We start from the raw sequence: 20,509 nt of genomic DNA on the forward strand, positions 1-20,509 counted from the left end.
GTGGAGTTGACATTGCTGAAGGCGCCCTAGCGTTAATCGATGAAGCTGAAAAGTCTAACATAATGAAACGTATGGGCAGTGGAGGAATACCTGGGTCAAGTACACAAGATGGGCGTTTGGTCGACCCGGAGTTCGAAAAAAGGAAGAAAAACTCTGCAGGGATCACAGAAATCCGAGTTGAATGTGGAAGAGAGGGAGAAAGAGTGGACGAACCAGAGATTGAAGAAAGGAGGAATGACTCTGAAGAGATCAGTGCCATCCCAGTTGACAGTGGAAGAGAGGGAGAAAGAGTGGACGATCCAGAGATTGAAGAAAGGAATAATGGCTCTGCAGATGTCAGTACTGGTGTGGTTTGCAGTGGAAGAGAGCAAGAAGCATCGAAAGTAAGGAGTACCAAAACCAAACAGATAAAAGAAACCGTCAAAAAAGGAAAACCTTGGCATTACGGTGAACCAAAGTGTCCCTTGTGCCACAAGAAAGTCTTCACCCTACCACGGCACATCCGCTTGGTGCATGTGGAGAGAAATGAGAAAATTCAACTGTCACGAGTTGGCTAGAACGGCAAAGAGGTTTTCTGACACACGGCATGCTCGCCTGTGTCTGTAGCAAAAAATAAACAAATACATAATTTTATTAATATGCATCTATAGTACGTATGTCATGTGTACTTTGATTGGCTACTCAAAATTTGGGATAGTATGTGATATTCACCCAAATTTAACTGTCCATGCATTTGCAGAAAGTAAAATCACTATTTATAAAGTGGGCTATGAATCGGTGTTTAAAGCTTTTATACGATACACTTTGGTGTATTTACCTTGAATTTGAACATACTTCCCAACTTGAAACAAAAGGGGTCTGCTCCAATCCCGTTTCAATCCTGACTTTTTTTTCCAGTTTCTTTTTAAACTAGTTAATAATCTAAAGTTTTATTTGATAGCAACACTACAAGGATAAAAATTTCTCTCATATACATTTTTGTTGGTCTAGATTTGTTTGAAATACATGCATAAAATAGTTTGTTATTATGAAATAACATCATGCGGACCGCAGAGAAAACAATGTTGGCGTTATTTTGAGAAAATTACACGTTTAAAAGTTAAAATCAATTATTTTTCAATATATACACAAACATGTAATTATAAATTCTCTTTTCAATGGTGAGATTTCGTCGTGGAAACGGTTTCAACATGTGTGGTCGCAAGGCAAACTTATCATCTCCAACGAGGACATATGGCACAGGCTCTGTACTGAAGGGAAGTGGCTTCAGATCAGGGATGTTTTGAGTACCATTTTCCATCGACTTCATTAGGCTACACTTATTCCATACACCCCCATCAGAAATTCGGCCATTCGTCCCGACGTCTGCATATACAACCTCGTAGTTTAGCCCAGCTACACCCATCAACACCACGGAATATGAACGCTTATAGTTGAAATAATGTGAACCAGAACCAGATGGTGGATGCCTGACGACATGTTTCCCATTGATGGCACCAATGCAGTTGGGGTACTGCCATTTCTCTTCGAATTCTTTGGCAAGTTCCTCCCATTCTCCCTCACTGGATGGAAGTTTGAGGTAAGCAGGGCAGAGGACTTGAAATATGGCCTGACAAACTTCCTTGATGATGTACGAGATTGTCACACGACCGATGCGAAAGTGTAGCTCTCAAAGTTATGTAGATGATACGAAACTCATCTTTTCCTTTCAAGTGAAAGAGAAGCTAGATGCTATTACCGTCATGCAAAACGACCTACTTAAGATAAGTGAATGGTGCTCCAACAACTTCTTGCTACTGAACCCTGGCAACACTAAACCAATGGTGTTTGGAAGCAAGCAGTCATGCTCAGAACTTGACAATTTCTGTCTTCCATTTATGTGAAGGGACCTTGTTCCCGAACACACTACCAAAGACCTTGGCGTCACTTTGGACTCTAATTTGACCTATGATGAACACGTCATTGAAACCGTCTCCTCGTGTATGTCTCACCTCGGACAAATCAGTCGAACCAAGCATGCATTTGATAAACGCACTCTCTTAACAATTATAAACATGCTAGTATTTAGCAAATTATTTATTGTACAAATGTGTGGGCAAACACATGTAAATGTAACATTAAAGTGCTACTACGATCAAATTGTCGAATACCTTTTATTTGCGGTTGATTGGTAGTTTATGTCCTAAAGTACATGATTTCCAAGTTATATCCTCATACGATGAAGGAAAGTGCGATTTTTTTGCGCTCAAACTCCACGAATTTTCATCCGCCATTGAACCACCATGTTCCTGCGGCCTGGTTACCAAAGGCAGATGGTGTCCAATGACAACAGAGGCCGGGTCACCCGGGAAAAACAAGTGACGTCAAACTCTCAACTCGAAGGGCAGGCGAGCCCTACGAGGCTAAATTCTCATACGGTTTCTAACACGTTTTCGAAAAATGTTTCGTTCTTTCAATGGTGGGAAGTCGCTGTGTTGTTCAGTGGTATAGCAACTGCTCTAATTGAGGGGCAGGAATTGCGCTGCATGCGAGTCCGTCCGACAGAACGAGAGATGTGTGGGTCCAGTTTGTTGTCTTGCACGTTTTGCTATTTTCTCGGTTTTGTTCGAGGGACACTCGAGCATTCCACCCAAGTCAGTGAACACTTAAACCTGGATCTTTTGAAAAGGTTAAGCGATCAGGAGATCGTGAACCTGAAAAAAATCTCTGAAGGAGAAGGAGCGGCAAAAGGTAAGCTTATGTCATGAGTGGGCAAAATGTGTGAATATTGTTTTTATCTTTGGTGATTCCTCGATACCTTGTTCAGCACCCATAGAAATAGCAGTCACAAATTTTTATGCACATTTTGTATTGCGTTTCTAAAGTACTAAACTTTGATTGAACGAGTAAATAATGTAAGTGCAACTAGCTCCTGGAACTAGCTTTTCCCTCCGAAGCATTTCCAAAACATCTCAGTGCGATAAGAGTAAGCTTGTGTTTACTTTGCTTGTGCAAATTAAGCTTGTGACAAAAACTGTGCAAACAAACGCGAAGAAAACCACTTTAATTATCCATTTTCACTCAGCTTTGGATAAGGTGGTCTTTGGCGTTTACAAAAGGGTTCCTTCTTTCTTTTAAGTAGTTTTCTTGAAGAAACAGTTTGAATTTTTGGTTTAAGGAAGGTTTCAAGAAAACCTCACATTCAGTTGTTTCTTATCAATTAGATTCAATTGGTAATGTATTTTTAATTTTGATTTATTTTTCAGACACTGAGTTGCAACAACTTCAAAACCCAGCTCTTACTATTAAATACAGGCCAAAACAAGCCTTACAGAGCACAACATGTGAAAAATATGGACAGCCAAGAAAAGGCCAGTGCTCCTCCTTAACTAGCAGTTGAAGAGCACTGACCTTCCTCAAGGGCTTTTCTTGATCTTTTGTCCTCAACCACCAGTTGACAAATAGAATCAATAAAAAAACTCTTTTCTCTCCATTCATCATGCCTACTCTTTGTAACTCTTTCCATTACATAGGCTTCTGTTTTAGGGACTGGTCAGAAATACGTGGGAAGAGAGGAAGTGAGGTGGAGATTTTAAATTGAGCAATTAAATGATGTGACCCTCCATAGCGATGCAAATGAAATTTCATGACCCTCCCCCTAAACAGGTAGTACAATGTAGCTCAAATACCAGAAAAAGAAAACAAGAATGGAGGCAAACTGTAAGTTAGTTACTGGAACCATTTTGCCCCAACATAATTCAAATCATCTATAGAGCCCATTGGCATCATATAACTCCATTATGCTAGACATTTCCTTTACATTATTACTTTAATACTTAATACTTGTCCTGCTTTTGTTAAATAATGACTTTAATTAACAAATTTTATTTTGTCTTTTATATATGACTCGCTCTTCCTGTCATACTAGAAATTATGATCACAAGAGCACAAATTTATGTGACCCTCTGTTTTCCACTGCTTATTTTTTCATGACCCTACATCCCCCCTCCCGCCCCCTGCTCCCTGCTAACAGGGAGCTGAAGCACAGACATTCCTGAGCCATGTATAGCAACCAGAACTCAAATGTTTTCTCTTTTGGTGTGGTTTTAAAGAAATACTAATTTGAATATAAACAAAAGAATATTAATATGGTAGCCATTTTGGAATAAGGTTTATGGTTCATTGTCTGCAATACATTAATAATTTTATTTTTATGTTCGTTTGAAAAAGATTGCCAGAATCTTGTTTCACCAATAAATTTGTTGTTGTACAAATGAAATTGAATCTACATTTGAGAAAAAGATCAAAGGTGGCTCACAACAGTCTCAACTTTACTACATTTTTGGTAGCATGCATTTGCCCAACTCTCACTGCACCAAAAGTGAAAGTATCAAGGACTGTTACCACAGCAACAGTGTATGAAACTCATCAAGACTTGCTTGTATTGGGGGTTTGCCCTTAGACATGTAGGACAAAGAATGTTTGTTGTTAGGTTGATTTGACCCTTCATTAGAATAAGCAAAAAAATTTCAATTAATACCTGAATCACAAACTTTAACTCCCAAGAATATTGTTTTCAATGTATATTTGCAAAATTCCTACTTTTCCTCTCCTCATTTGCCTAGGTGGATGCTTGTTACCAGAAAGCATGTTAATAAATTTATATTTATAAAGCTAATATATGTACGCACAAAAGACTGTTACTATTACATTGTTCAGGATGATGCTAGGGAAGAAAACAAATCATTGCAAATTGTTGTTGCCTTGCAAATTCATTTGTTTATTGATTACTGTACTTATTCAAATCTGGATACAATGATGTCCATGCAGCACCAGCACTCTCCAGGCTTGGTAAGTCGCTCAAGGGAGCAATTTGAACATTTGCACCTGAGAAAATATTGAACCAAGAGGAAACTTAGCATTAATTACAAGGGAACGATCAGCTGAAATTCAAGCCATTGTACAGGGCTTTTCACTCCAATTTATATTCTTTTTCCATGGCAAAAAAGCGCAAAAACAGTAAGCTTGCTCGGAACGGAAACTTCACTGTGCACTCTAAAAACCTGAACTTGACTTCGATTTCAATTCAACTGAGTCTCCGGTAGCCTCCCTCCAGGGAATGAACTGAATAGTAGTCAACTGAAATTGTTGCGGATTCTCAGGTACTACACTTTTAAAGCTTGCCTGTTTTGTTAATACAGCAAATAACACATCTAAATATTAATCTCTATCTCTAATATCTTACGCGAGAGATGAACGACTCAGCAAAGTCTGCTCTCCTCTTGTAGCAAAAGAGCTAGCTGCTGAACTTATTCGGCTGCCTCTTCTTCAGACGGAACTAGCTCTACAGAGTCATGACTTCTTCATTTCCATTGCCTATATCATGTGAAGACAATCCAGGAGAGCTTTCTGTGGTCAAAACAGCTCTGACTACAGTTCTTGCCCGATCAGCGACTTGAGAGTATTACATTACGACAAAAACACAATAGGTTTGAATAAAAATACCGCAACTCCAATCACTTTCATACCGCGCGCTCACTGGAACATAAATTCATAATGGCGGACTCGAAAACACCAGTTTTCAAGGCTCAATATTTTCAATTTGCGGGGCCCAAACTTCATTTCAGTGACCAAGACAGGTACAGCCACATCAGATAAGCTGTAACGAACGTATGTTTGTTTCATACGTGACATGAAGTTTTGATCGTAGTAGCACTTTAAGAAATTACACGCAGTTCAGAACTTTGCATGCCGCATTGTGAACAATGTGCGCAAATATGATCATGTCACGCCGATCCTTAAGGAGCTCAACTGGCTCCCTGTGGCAAGCCAGCTTTATCAATGCAGTGCCACAATGGCCTTTAAGAGCTTAACAAACTGTGCCCCTGTATGCCAGTCATCTAAGTTCACCAACGTGCAGAGATCAGTGGCCATAATACCAGGAGGTCTCAAAAACTGAACATACCCCTTTTCAAAACTGTAACCAGCCAGAGAACTTTTTATTATAGAACTGTAAATTTATGGAACTCCCTAGACTGTAAGCAGCCAGAGAACTTTTTATTATAGAACTGTAAATTTATGGAACTCCCTAGAATGCTCCCTTAAACTTTCTGAATCCGTATCAGTTTTTAAATACTGTATTAAATGTAACTCAGCAAACAACTCTATAATTCTTGAGTACAAAATTAATGCCTTACTATATCCAACAGTAGTTTTTGAAAATAGTTTTTACATCTTTTCGATTCTGTTTTTTATTACATTGTACATTGTATCATTTTTTTAGATTAGTTCATTGTCTTTGAGAAGCCTCTTGGGGAAAGTCAATAAAGTATGTACGTATGTAGTTAACACGAAAATTTCTCCTGAAGCTCATTAAAAAAAAATTATAACAGAGAAAATAAAAAGGAAAAAAATATTTTAACCACCACCGTGAGGAGGGGGTAGGGAGGGGGAGCAGGGGCACCATTGCATATGTTATTGCCTGTCAGCTTTTAAGACCAATTGTACCAAATCCATTCCTGTATCATGGGAAGTTGAATTTATCAAAAAGAATTAATAGAACTATAATCAACTGGTTGAAGCGAAACAGTTTTTTCATCCAAAGCTTTATACTTCAAACCGTTGATAACACAACGCCTCCTAGTGTAAATACCATTAATATTTTTGGTTGCCCTTCCCTGAAGGAGTTGAGCTTGGGCCGCCCGGGGATGAGATATTAGAGGGGCTCGGGGATATATGCAGCGGGCTTATACACAGAATTTAACAGTGTGTCATGTTTTCTTTGTGTCAAATTTGTTAACAGTTACTTTCTATCACAGGCACAAACCTCTCGATTTCCGTTACCATCTTCCTTTCCACGGGTCACGGCATTGACAACCACTAAGCGGTGACAAACCACAAGGAGCAGCCAAAAGCCATAAATATACAATAAGATGGTCATGTCTGCCGCCCGTCAGAAATAAAGCAACGTCCAATGCCAACCCAAGGCGAGAGTCAAGGGCAGTCTTGCAGGAGACTGGTCTGGTCGGAGAAGTATCAATTAACTCCTGCTGGAAAGCGCCAAACATCAAGAAGGAGATCACCAGCTTTTTTGGCCCAAGTTTCAGCGTGGTCGACCAGGAATGACTTTCTTTTTCTTATCTAAGGTAAGCTCAGAAAGAAAAATTAATATTAAATTCCTTTCCTTTAGCCAAAACCCAACATCTTGCTTTTGATAACAGAACAGTTTTCAATTTCCCAGTTTTTATCGTGCGTGACATCAGGAGGATGGCAGTGACAGAGCTGTTTCTTGTCTTAAAAATGACTTTTTCGGAGATTTACAGCATTCTAAACAATTTAAGTAGAAGGAGAAATATTTAGCTAAACATCGGACAGTTCACAAAAGAAAACAAACCTCTCTTCTGGCAAAAAGTGAACTCAAGATGTTTTTTGTATTTCCAACCACCATGTTGGTGCCCCCCAGACACCAACACGGCATCTTCATACTGCTCAAGCTCTATAACTTTTGGGTGGAAAAATTTGTCAAATAACTTAAGTGCGGTCAATACCGTACAGACCTGAGACCTGAGCAGGCCCTACTCCTCGTACACAAAGGCACTCATGGTCAGACAGCAAATTATATTCGAGAATGTTCACCTTACGAAGCAGTGAATACTGTATGGGCTCCGACGCTATTCTAAGCTGGTCCTTCCTAAACCAAACTCATCGTACATGCTCCACTCTCACTCTAATCAGGCCGCTAAACTGAGGAACAATTTACCAGACAACATAAGATCAGCAGACTCTCTTTCTGAATTTAGGCAAAAGTTAGATAGAATGCCATTGTCGTCCTCACATGACTGCAACTGTGTTTTCTGCAAATAGATGGAGGCACATTTCTACTCATCTATTTTCGATCGACTTGTTTACCTACTTATTCAATTTGTATTTTTTATTTTATTTCATTAATTTTGAGCTAGTTAAGATTACACTGAGACGTTACTTTGAAGTTACATACATCCATCAACTGGTTATTGGGTTACCTTCTGTATAAAAATTGATGTATCAAAAGGCTGGCCTTACCGGTGTCCCATTGACAGAGAGTTGACAACTGCTTATATTCATCTTTACAATGAGGGAGATTTTCTGAATAAATTGCGTTTTCTCACCGTGGAATCTTTTCTGGACATCAAGAGGAAAGACTACGCCAGTAATTGGATGTCTAAAGAAAACTTGCAGCCTCATAACATCAGTGGTGGCTGTCAGCACAAAGGTCTTGCAGTTGCATGCCCCTTGACAACCACAGTCTGTGTCTCTGATTGCCGCCTGAAAGGAGGACTGGAAACTCAAGATTGTACATACTATATATTATTGTACTATGAAAGATGCTGGAATATTTTTCAAAGCATTGTCTAATCTCATGAGTAATGCTCTGCTTTGCTATTATCGCATTCAAGGCTAGTGCCAATTATGCGTCTTCATACCATTTTTTGGGGAAGGGCTTATTTCGTCTTGTCTATTCCATTCAAGATTATACCCGACAAGGGTATCCAGTGATTCAAAAGGCATAAATGGCCAACTGAAATCAGGTGGTCTATCTTCATTGTCTCCTGCACTTCCAACAGCAAGGAAAGTTCTCCAGCTTTCCCCAGTATGAAGTGGAAAGTTGAAAGTAACTATAGAATGCTGACGATGCCATAAGGGCAACAGAAAATAAAAGAACTGACTCTATGATGTTCATCATGGATCACTACTAAGAGCTAATTTTAAGCCAATGTTGAATAATTTTACAAAACCCGCTCAAATTTGTGCGCCAAATTTCATTCTACCAATCACAATTTGCCCCTTGATGAAGAGGACTTTTCTTTAACTTGTCGTATTATGCTTGCGGTTGGAAATTTATTCTCCTGTAAAAGAGTGATGGCATTAAATTTCTAGCAATTTTGCACAATGGATATTTGTATTAATTTGTAAAGTCATTCAGAAGTCTGTCTGTTAATATTTTCCCTGACTGCAAAGAGATTAAAAAAAGCTCTTTTACGATTGCTATACTTAAGGGAGGTTATTCTAAATGGGTTGTGTAGGTTTGGAAATATTCCCGACCGAATAATCAACTTCTTGGTGGGGAGGGCAAAGCGAACAGCAACACTCATCGTGAGACAAGTAACATTTGAGTGGAATTCCCAAAGCAAATTATTTCATTGAGCTATTTCAGTAACAGTTTGCAATTTGCGTTAATAAACTCATAAAGTGATTATTCGTTCAAACAGCACTCAAGAGGCTAAGGGGATCGCATGATAACATATCGCGAACAAATAATCACTTGGCTTAGAAAGAATGCCCTTGCCGACTTGCATGTCCTTTATGTGGTGTGCATGCAAACGGAAATGAAGCATAATCAGGCCAGCAACATTCCAGATTACGGCCACCATCACGGAAACACGCCAGCAAAAACAATATAAGAACAGACCATTAACTTCTTAAGACATTCGGATTTGTTACTTTGACTGAGACAGAACTAGTAATATTGAACAAGGCTTGCTCTTTAATAATGAACACCAAGGAAAGCACCAGCATCCAAACACGTGACGCCATAATGCCTTTTGAACTCCCAGCAGTCAGTTCCGCCACAAGCGCAACTTCTGAAGCACCAAATATCTCTTTGCCATCTGGCCCTCCCGTAACTGACCCACATCAGCTCCAGTCTCCTCGAACCTATCCAAACTTTTCTACTGCTGAACACAGCAGCACAACTCAACCAACATAAGCGCCTTATCATCCTCCTACATTCACGACGAGTTATCCTCAATACATAAATTTCCAACATGTTCCATACCACAATATGTTGCCTATGAGCTTTGGTTTCCTTTTTTACCCTTGTCCCTCAGAAGCGCAACAACCTAGCTCTACTCGTTCCCAATTGCTGGCACCTAAACCTCCGCAGGATACACAGAACACATCTTCATGTGATCAATCGACCCTTGCACAACAATCATTGGACTTTATCGAAACAGTGCAAACAATTTGTTTGCAACTTTACCAAAAAGCCGGTTTGAATGAATTAGAAGAACTTATTGTTAAACCAGAAGTTTATACTCAGTGGTGGAAGGAGGCTATAAACTCATGGAAACCGGTAGTCCTTTCATCTGTTGAACACTTTTATGTGGTATGTCAGTAGTCTTTAGTCATACAAGTTACAGAAATGCATGCATAGTATAGGTGCTTTCAGGTCGGTCTTCATCTTCGCCCTGAAAAGTGTGATAGTTGGGTATCTCTTGTCCGACGTGGCAAAATTCTCAAACAGATGTTTCTCCTTCGTCTTGAGACTGGGCAAAAAAGTCACACAAAGCGATTTTTTTAGATCTTTACAAGAAGTCAGAGGAACAGCAGTATCAGTTGCTGAAAGATTTAACAGACGGGACAAAGACGTTCGAAGATTTAAAAAAGGGACGAGTATGTACTGCATAGGCCCAATTTTTTTGGGTACAAAATTTACATTGTGGTCTCTAATGTGCCTTTCGATTGTCCTCTATCTTGCAGGTGGGCACAGTACACTTTATTACTATAACTGTTATTTTGCCAGATATAATATTTAAAAAAAATACTTGTAGTCATCCCGGTGCGCAGTTGTTTGGAGGGAATCAGACATAATAAACTGGTTTCTTAGCTAACATGATGGCTTCTCTAAGACAACGTGTAAAGTAACTTATCTGAGAAAACATATTCCCTGGTTTTCGACAGGAGGTAAGAATCAGCCTGGCAAGAAGAAGGCAGAAGATGATTATAAGGAGGTATGGGCACTCACTTTTATTACTTTGAAATACAAGAAATAGTGATATTAAAAGAAGGATAACAGCTATCAACATATTCCCAAAAGATGCTTGTTCCACTAGATGGCGTGGGGGAGAAGCTACTTTTGTCCAGTAGCGAACACATGAACACCCCGGATAAACAGTGTCTGATAATTTATGAATCCCACTATATATGACTAGCGACAGAATCCTACCATATACATACACGGAAATTTGCTGATTGTATAGCTTTACATTTCTCATTGAATCCTTGCTTTAGTTGACGTTCCGATCTATGATTCTTAGATGACTGACGAACTGGCCAGGGTGAAGAGAAGAAATTCAGAACTACAATTTAAGCTTGAGCAAGTAGGTTCTTATTTATTTCAAACAACGTCACATTACTAAAATTCTTTTGCCATGTCATTCAGAGTTTTACTGAACTCTGCTTAAGGGTAATTCATGTTACTTTCCTCACACGCAATTCAGTGCTTTTCTGTTTCTTTTAGTCTTTGAGGAAAGACTGATAACAGTTTTCCATTTAAGAGGAAAATTAATTAACTTAGCTGCCATTTTACTAATTTTGGATTTAAATTGGAGACAGGTTTTCTCAGATTTGGTTTGACGTGATACTGAACCTTTGCTCCAGATAATAGAGGATCGTGATGGAGAACGGAAGAAAGTAAGCGAATTGATGAGTAATCCCGTTTCCCGAGTCAACTCTGAGCCCAAGTCACATCCAAGTTTGAGTCAATTGACCGAGTCACTGGTCAGCGGTATACCTTTCAAACTCCCAGCCACAAGGTTTGTCTTTTGGAATGGCGAAGATGGCAAGTGGTAAGTACAATGTTTATCAAATTATGTACATCATAATGAGTTTACATAGAGCTGTAGTTGTGTTCTTTACATAAATTAATTGCTGTCGATAATTGAGAGCTTTTTTTATTTTCACTTGTGAAAAGATACAAAGGACAGGGACGGGGTTAAATGCGTAAGTTAAGTCCGTTTTCTTCTATTCTTTTCCTTGCTGTAACCAGAAAAGTTATGTAAATAATTTGTTCTTTACTCTCTACCGCTTCCTTAGTCTGTGGAAGTTTTGACCATCAACAGGTAAATAAATATGGCTTTCGTAACTTTTAAGGGAGGAACGCATCTAGGGTAAAAATTGCTCACACAAATGACGAATAATTTTAGTGTGGGAAGCTGCGACCATGCGGATAGTTATAATGACATTTTAAAAGTTTATCCTACTTTTTGTCACACTTTTGAAACGGATTTTCTATAAATTAACCCTGTATGTTTAACACAAGCGAGTTTTGTTTGCAGTGACAGTAGCGACGAGGAGTTATCTTTTCCAGCGTGGGATCTCGAGCACGCAAAAGGATCCCCAGTGGTAAGCCATTACAAAACTTTTCATTGTAAACCCAATATTTTGGAAAAGCATTTTTCGAAGCTTTAAAGATCATTTGATCAATTAAGCTTATAACATTAAAACATTAAGCGAAACACTGTATACATCAGCCCCCCCCCCCCAAAAAAAAAAAAACACAAAAAAACTGCAGTTCACCCCAGGGTACAACTGCCTAAAGTATGTTTGAATTCCTTGCAGAGGAATTGTCTTGTTCAGTGGTTTCCACTTTTGCAAGGCCGAGACCAGTAAATGGAAAACTCTCTCCTCGTTTATTTTATAGACAGTGATATATAAATACTGGGAAAACTCTATTTTCTCTCCAATACTTACCACGCTGAGAGCTTATTCGACCTTATTTGGGTTATTACAAAGTAATTTATCGAGCTAGTCTGGGACCGATCAAGCATTCGTTGTTCATATACGCATTCGAACTTCCAAAACCAATGGTTTCCTCCATCAAGCATTCAGTGTTGCACAGAAGTCGTATCTTGTTGGACCATGAAAGAATTTGGCAAAAGAAACTTCCTATTCAAAGGGATATCTTCGTAATACTTTTGGTATTAGTGAAAAAAAAAAACACTGACCAGTGACTTGGACTCTGAGTTGACTCGCTCAACCGGTAAACTTGCAAATTGATTGTCAAGTTGAGAAAGATTGAAAGAGAAAGACAGGAGGTAATTCGAATTTTTTAGTAAGAAATCGCTAGAACTAAACAAATTTCCGTTCTCACTCCTACAGTACCATATTAGCAACAAATGACCACCAGCAAATGCTTGCGTATTTATTATAGCAAATCAGCTGGAAAGAAATTAGGACAATTTCCATATGATCGCAGGATAATCGTCAACCGCACCACATGTTTCCATATTGTCGCTACCTCATGTAGAGCTAGGAAAGCAAGCACACAGTGGGATAACTTGTTTGGCGGAACAGTCTCTCAACTGAAAATTGTTCACATTTTATCGGACAGGATCACTTCATAGTGATTTTGCTTGTTATTTCTACCGTGTTCCGTTTTTTTGCCCGACACAAACTAGCCAGAATCAAGGTCTTGTCACATCTTATGACCTTCGACAATATGACAATTTTTTCACTAGACGCAAACTAGCCAGAATCAAGACCCTGTCACATCTTATGACCTTCGGCAATATGACAATTTTTTTCTTTATTTCATGTCTAGGAATTTGAACAGTATAGATCGGACGTCGGGAACCTGATAGCCGAGAAAAATGACCTATCGGTCAACTAAATGAGTTTGACAATGACGATTATTGCCGCTAAGAGTGACTTTATATAGTTTAAGTCATATTACAGACCAGGTCCATTATTTTTGTATGCAGAGCAATTCATTCCTATACTGATGCCGTGGAATGGTTTGAGTAGTGAACATTCTTGAGAAACAATACGAAGATCAATGCTTATTCCATGAAATTTGTGACACATTAAACGAAATGTTGAAAATGGAGCAATTGGACATGCTGTATATTCCACACATCATAGGCAGTCTTTCAGCAACGTTCACGAACGATAAGTAACTATGGCATGAGAACTGAGACTCTTCACGATCAGAAATCCACCACTAAGGTTAAAAAATGACCTACTTCTACCGATTTTCAGAGTGTCATTTTTTTTTTGCATGTTAGGCACAAGAAGGGCTGAAAAATTCTTCTAAAAATTTCTGGCCTTTTCATACAGGAAAGACATTTTGGTGTTCATGGAAAACACACTTGGCAGTCAAGTGACAGCGACGCCTCATCACCTCAAATTTCAAAGGTGAGCTCACAGTGCAGTTCATAATGAGCTTAGTTTAAAGGGTCCTCTACAATCTCCACCTCCAAACAATAGTATAAGTGCAAGGAAGAAGGCATAAAATATAAATGAGTACACATTTGCTTTATTGAATTCATGCTTGAATTCGCTTGACCGTAGTTTAAGAAACAGAAAATGAGGATTTAATGGATGGCAAAGCTCAGATTGTTAAACTGTCTCAAAAAGCATGAGAAAGGAGTGCAAATAACCGTGTCTTCCGCAGACCTGTTTTCCAACGATAGAGGACTGAAATATATAGGGATGCGTGATTTATTTTTAGTTCCTTTTTAGCCATCACGCATTGCTTTATTCAAAGAGGTTGATCGGCAATGTCTGATGAACTGAAAATGCTTTGAGATTCTGCAACAACACTTTATTAAAAACAGAGAGTTAAAAGTTAGGTATATACCCTCTTCTCCTCTGCAGAGGTTTCTTTTCATTCTTTTGAGCTGCATGGGGCCTGGAGAAGGGAAAAGGAAAGTGCGCAAAGGCTGGGGAGAAGGAAAAGGAAAGCGCGCGGGGAACACTGGAAAAAGGAAAAGGAAAGGAGAGAGACCTCTGCTATATTTTGTGCGGTTCTCTGGTATGATTTGCAGTTCTGTGGTCATTGCCAAATCAGACAATGAACTAGAAGATTTCGAACACTGTTTCCAAGAGCTTAGGTATTGAAGGTATGTCTGCCAAATTTGAAGTATTACTTTGGTCGTTTGGTGGGTTTTCTGCAATTCGCCGTTTTGGCGTTATAATCCACCATTTTGAATTTAAGTTGACAATTCTTCTCGCCAATTTACCGGCTTTTTCTTCTTCTCTGTTCCCACAAACGTTACCTCTCAAGGTGAGACTGAATTCTATCCAACTACAAGCACTCTGGTGAAGAATAAAACTGATGGATATGGAGGAAAACATTCACTTATGCCAACTTCAAAGTTGGAGATCGAACCAAGCAGAAAGAGACTACAAAGTTCAGCTGAAGGACTTGACAGCTCCGTTGCAGGTAAAATCGAGTCTGATTACGTTTTTAAGGATGACAAGTAACTTGTCTATTATCGGTAGAACTTAGTTGCCTCGGTAAAGATCGCTTTTGTAAATGTGTTGGAGGTGACAAAATTGCTCATTACAGCTTACACACGTGTATTCACAACAAAGTCTATTGTTTTGAAGTGATTACATGGAGTTATAGATTGTTAAATCCATCTACAGACTTGTTGTTTCCTCAGAATTAAGTAATGTGCATTTCGCTAATCTGTAGACTATTTCTAGCTTGAAAAATAACAGTATATAATTTTGCTTTACAATCAAACCCTCCAGCTCAGTTAAACCTTGCATGAAAAAGGTTGTTGTTAGCATATTTTGTTATTTGAGATTCTTAAATTTTTGCCCTTCTTTACATGGCATTTAATTTTAATGTAGGCTTAACTGCAAAATACCCTGCCCCTTCCGCAAGGTACTGTGTAGCTGGGTACACGCCAGCTCCTAGGTATCTTCCAGTCTTGAATTAATTACTCAAGTGTACTGTGTACTGCATAGCCAGCTTATAAGACAACCTAGGACCACTTTATATTTCTTTCCCATAAACTGTGTACCAGGTAGCCACAGTTTTTCAGTAACAAAGTCAAGGTGGCAGGGTATTCTGCAATTATTCGTAATGTACTTTTTTGTTCTTATATCCTTCATTGAGTGTTTCTAAAGACATGTAAATAAGTGGATAGGTAATCATCCAAAAAAAAGGTCATGGCAATGTTTTGCAATTGAATTGAAAGCTACATGCAAAAATGCAGCTTATTTAGACCCACCCCACCCCCCCCAAAAAACCAACAAACAAACAACAATTTACACTTGTCTGAGATACTTTGCTTCAGTTATTCAAATTTTTGCCAGGTGGGGAGGAGAATCATAGTTTCATAAATGTATTGTCCCTCTGTGTTTATAGAAACATAGTTGAGTATGTTTCCTCAGACTTGAGATAGCACAATTCCACTGTAATTATATTTCTTAACAAAATATCCCAGAGTGTTTTTCTCAAATCTAACTGTAGGCGCGAAAATTTAGATTTTGTTTTGTATGTCGGCGTAACGTATTTCTATAGGTCATTAGCGTTCTTGTTTTTCGTTCCTCGTTTATTAGTTTTCTCACTCCGTTGCCCTTTGAACTTAGTTTCTCGTTCATTAGTCTTCTTTGTTTTCTTAGGTTGTTTTCGTACTCGCTAGTTTTATTTTGCATAATGCTATATATATATATATATATATAGGTTACTTGTTAGTTTGGTTTTGCTGCTCATATTGCGTAAGTCGTTCTAGTTCTAGTTAAGTTCGGTTTTGTTCTAAGTCTAGCCTTTAAGTCAAGTTCCAAGTTCTAAGTGTTTTTCTTGTCATCACATTTGTCTTGTAAGTATTCGTCATTTATTTCACTTGTCGTTTTCTATTCACATTGTCACTGTCATTTTCATTGTTAATTTATTTACGTCTGTTATTTTATGTTATTTGCAGTTACCTTACCTTATGTTTCGTACTTCCTTTGTTTCATAAAATGTTTGGTTTGTGTACGAGTTAACGCGTTTGCGACGACATTCATAAAAGACGAATATTGTTTGCCGTCGGTGTCCATTGCCATGTCACAAACAAACCTCATGTTAATCGTCTAAGTACGTCGTCGAGGAGCCAGCGAGCAGCACATTCTGATACGCCGCAGCCTATTCGTTGAAGTTCACGTGTACGAAGACTCAACGTAACGCTGGATCCAGATGCTATTCGAGTGGAACGAATTCGAGTTCTAACAAAGAAAAGAGGAGGTATTTTATCGAGTATTACGGCTTAACGCAAGGAGATTGATGACTTGCTGAACAATGTCAACAATTTGGAAGCAGTTAAGGTCAAGCTAGCCGAGATAACGGATCTATTTCAAAAGTTCGTCGACTCCCAGAACGCATATCATTGCGAGTTGGTGGATGAAGCTCAAAAGGAACAATCTAACGCTTATTTTAGTGAAATTGAAGCAAGTTTAAGATTTTTCTGCGATACCGTTAATGACTGGTTACGCGTTACGGAGGTGAAGCTGCATGAGATGGCCATAACTCCAGAGGACAGTGCTTCTCAAGTTATCCCTTACGAGCAACATAAACATAAGAGTTCGTGTGGTTCCATCCTCAGTAGAGCATCTAAAGCAAGTTCAATATCTCCTGCTCGAGCTGAAGAAGCGGCAAAAATTGCTGAAATTCAAGCCGAAGCCCTTGCCTTAAGACAGCGTCAGCGACTTCATGAGACGGAGATGAATCTTAAAAGACAACAATACGAGTTGGAGTTAAAGAGGGAGGAGCTGAAGCTGGAGACCAAAAACGCCAAAGCTGTGGCCAGAGAGGGAGCATACGCCAAGGCAGAATCAAAGCTTCTTCCTCCTGATGGCTTGCAGAGTCGAATGTTCTCTAGTTTTCCGCCCCCAGTATTCGTCTCTAAGGATAAGCAAAAAGGGGCAAAGTCTAGACCTGAAAAGATTCCAGATGAAAGAACCGTTTCAAGTACTTCAAGCGAGGATTCCGGCAAATCTGGTCTCAGTGATCAAGCTTATCAGATTCTCGTCCAACAAAACTGAGTAATGGAAGAATTTGTGAAACAACAGCAAAGGAATACGCTGCCCAGAAGACATGTCCCTGTTTTTGATGGCAATCTTCTAGAATACTGCACTTTTACCCGTGCCTTTGAAACGGCGATCGAGGCCAAGGAACCCGATTACGCTGGTAGACTATATTATCTTGAGCAGCACACATCTGGAAGACCACAAGAGATTGTGCGCAGCTCTCTCCACATGGTTCCAAAGGAAGGTTACGAGAAGGCTAAAGGACTCCTAGAGAGAAGATTTGGCCAGAAGCATAAAATCGCAATGGCTTGCCTTGACCAAATGACTAATGGTCCACGCATTAAAGGTGAAGATGCGGAATCACTGGAAGGATTCTCCATCTTATTGTCGAGCTGTACGAACACTCTCAGATCCATTGGTTACTCTAACAAGATAGAAAGTCCAGATAACATGCGGAAGATCATCAACAAACTCCTACCTAGATTGCAAGCTAAATGGTGCAAAACCGCTGACCGGATCCTGAACGTGGAACAGCAAGAGATCTGTATTGAAGCCATTTCAAATTTTGTCAAGCACAAGTTGTGGTCCTTAGGCAATCCCATCTTCAGCAAGTTACCCTGTATGGAGAAGGAAGCCTCCGTTAACAAAGACAAGAGGTTGAAGCCTAGAAATGACAAGCCTGGTTCTAAGAAACTAAGTCTCACTACCATTTCTGAAAAGAATTCTGACAGTCAAGTACGTCCCGTATCTTCGTCAACCGGTAGCAAGTTTGCTTCAGCTGAAACTGCCAAAGGTTGTCTCTTCTGTCGTGCCTCCCACCATCTGTCCGATTGTTCTGATTTCACGAAAACATCCAATCAAGATCGTTTTGATTTCGTAATGAAAAAGAGGCTATGCTTTGCTTGCTTAAGAGCTGGTCATCAATCCAGAGGATGTCAAAAGAGGAAACCTTGTCACCACTGCGGTGGACCACATGCCACGGTTATGCACGTAGAACAATTTGGAGAGAGACAATCACGGCCCAAACCAGAATCTCTTAGTGATGCACCTGTTGGGAGAAGTGAGACTCGATCTCAGGATAGCACAAGGCAAGGCAACTCTGAGGAGAGAAGTACCCCGCACTTCTGTGGCCTAACGTCTTTGGAGGGTTCCATAACGGCCTTGCCTATTGCTCCCGTGAAGATTAAAGTCAAAGGAAGTCCTTGTGTCATTGTAACGTATGCGCTCTTGGATAATGGTTCCAAATCTCCCTTTTGCTCGTTCAGCCTTCTGGAACGTCTAGGAATAGGTGGCAAGAAAAGGAAACTCAAAATGACAACCATGGGAAGAAGTGAAGAAGTAGACAGGTTTATTGTTAAGGATTTGCAAATTTCTGACCTAGATGAGAACGTTGTCATTCCTCTGCATGAGACGCTAGCCAGACCAGTTATGCCAGTTTCAAAACATGAAATCCCTAAACAAGAAGATGTAGAATGGTGGCCACATTTACGAGGATACCTCGAGCTTACAGAATTAGACTCCCAAGTGGAACTGTTGATCAGCACCAATGTTCCTGAAGCCCTCCAGCCCAGAGAAGTTATCCCTGCTGCTAATGGAGGTCCATATGCGACAAGAGTGGACCTCGGCTGGGTGATTAACGGCCCCACCGGACGAAAGTTGAAGTATGTCCCCTCATGTTTCTTTGTGAAATCCATGGAAGCTCATCCTATATGCGTTGCCTGTCCTAACTTTGCTGGTAATCCCTCAGTGACGACGTTGGCTTATCTAGAGAAGATCTGAAATTCATGAACATCGTTAAAGATTCAGCCATGCAGTGCGAAGATGTCATTATCAGATTTCGCTTCCTTTGAAGAATCCATCCCTGAAGATGCCGGACAATAGAGTTCGGGCAGAACGAAGGATTCTTCATTTGAAACGCAAGCTCTTGGGGAATGGAAAGTTCCGAGAAGACTATGTTACCTCTCTTGAAGGTATGATTAAAGAAGGCTTCGCTGAGAAAGTTCCCCTTGCTGACCTCAGAAGAGCGGACGGCAAAGTTTGGTATATACCGCACCATAGCGTATATCATCACAAGTTGTTTTTGATTGCTCTGCTCAGTTCCGTGGAACTTCCCTAAACAGTGAGCTTTTCCAAGGTCCAGACTTAACCAATCACCTTGTAGGGATGCTGATTCGTTTCCGCCAGGATCAAGGTGCAGTGATGGGAGACATTCAACCTATGTTTCATCAAGTGCGTATCCCAGTAGCTGATCGCGATCTTCTTGGTTTCCTGTGGTGGCCCTATGGTGACTTAAATCAAGAATTAACAGAGTACAGAATGACCATACATTAGTTTGGTGCTGTCTCATCTCCTAGTTGTGCGAACTTCGCAATTCGAAAGAACGCTGAAGACATCAAGCATGAATTTCCCTCCGATGTTGTCAATACCGTTTTGAGAAATTTCTACGTTGACAACTGCCTTAAATCTTTACTGTCAAGTAGTGCAGCGATTAAGCACGTGGATGACTTATGAAAGCTTATGTTGAGAGGAGGCTTCTGTTTTACGAAATGGGTTAGTAACGACCGGAAAGTCTTAGAGTCAATTCCAATTCACGACAGAGCCAAAGACGTCAAAGAGTTGGACCTAGCCGAAGATGCTCTTCCCACCGAGAGAGCCTTAAGCGTATTATGGTGCGTAGAGAATGACAAGTTTGGCTTCAAGGTCAACGTTAAGGAGCGACCATGTACTAGGCGTGGAATACTATCTATCGTCAGTTCGATATATGATCCGTTAGGACTGGCTGTACCTTTCATCTTACCCGCTAAACTACTTCTCCAAGATTTGTGTAGAAAGGGCATTGCTTGGGACGATGAGATTCCTGACAATTACTCGTCTTGATGGCATTCCGGGCTGCATGGATTACCGAAGCTTTCCGAATTCTCAGTCCACAGACATGTCAGGCCCCCAGACTTTGAAAGAATTACTGGCAGCC

At 39.9% G+C, this 20,509-nt stretch overlaps 3 protein-coding genes and 2 long non-coding RNA genes across 5 annotated transcripts in view; all 5 read left to right on the plus strand.

The window, feature by feature from the left end:
- Positions 1–20,509, plus strand: part of LOC146476994 (uncharacterized) — a 254,304-nt gene that overhangs the window by 183,066 nt on the left and 50,729 nt on the right. The gene's annotated exons all lie outside the window — the stretch shown is intronic.
- LOC146477013 (uncharacterized) lies at positions 2,115–3,472 on the plus strand. The gene is made up of 2 exons (XM_085113880.1): positions 2,115–2,730; positions 3,246–3,472. Exons 1-2 carry the CDS (start codon positions 2,283–2,285, stop codon positions 3,377–3,379), a joined length of 582 nt encoding a protein of 193 aa, XP_084970006.1. The 5' UTR covers positions 2,115–2,282; the 3' UTR covers positions 3,380–3,472.
- Positions 9,132–13,408, plus strand: LOC146477014 (uncharacterized). Its single transcript, XM_085113910.1, has 3 exons — positions 9,132–10,123; positions 12,783–12,833; positions 13,340–13,408. The coding sequence occupies exons 1-3, from the start codon at positions 9,800–9,802 to the stop codon at positions 13,406–13,408; spliced, it is 444 nt and encodes a 147-aa protein (XP_084970036.1). The 5' UTR covers positions 9,132–9,799.
- On the plus strand, positions 10,179–11,445 carry LOC146477015 (uncharacterized). Its single transcript, XR_014865457.1, has 4 exons — positions 10,179–10,414; positions 10,699–10,748; positions 11,055–11,117; positions 11,398–11,445. It is a non-coding gene; the product is annotated as an uncharacterized LOC146477015 (long non-coding RNA).
- On the plus strand, positions 17,557–19,317 carry LOC146477016 (uncharacterized). Its single transcript, XM_085113912.1, has one exon. The coding sequence runs from the start codon at positions 17,557–17,559 to the stop codon at positions 19,315–19,317; it is 1,761 nt and encodes a 586-aa protein (XP_084970038.1).

The sequence above is a fragment of the Pavona decussata genome, unplaced genomic scaffold (assembly GCF_977016875.1).
Source record: "Pavona decussata unplaced genomic scaffold, jaPavDecu1.1 SCAFFOLD_72, whole genome shotgun sequence".
Taxonomy (NCBI): Eukaryota; Metazoa; Cnidaria; class Anthozoa; order Scleractinia; family Agariciidae; genus Pavona; species Pavona decussata.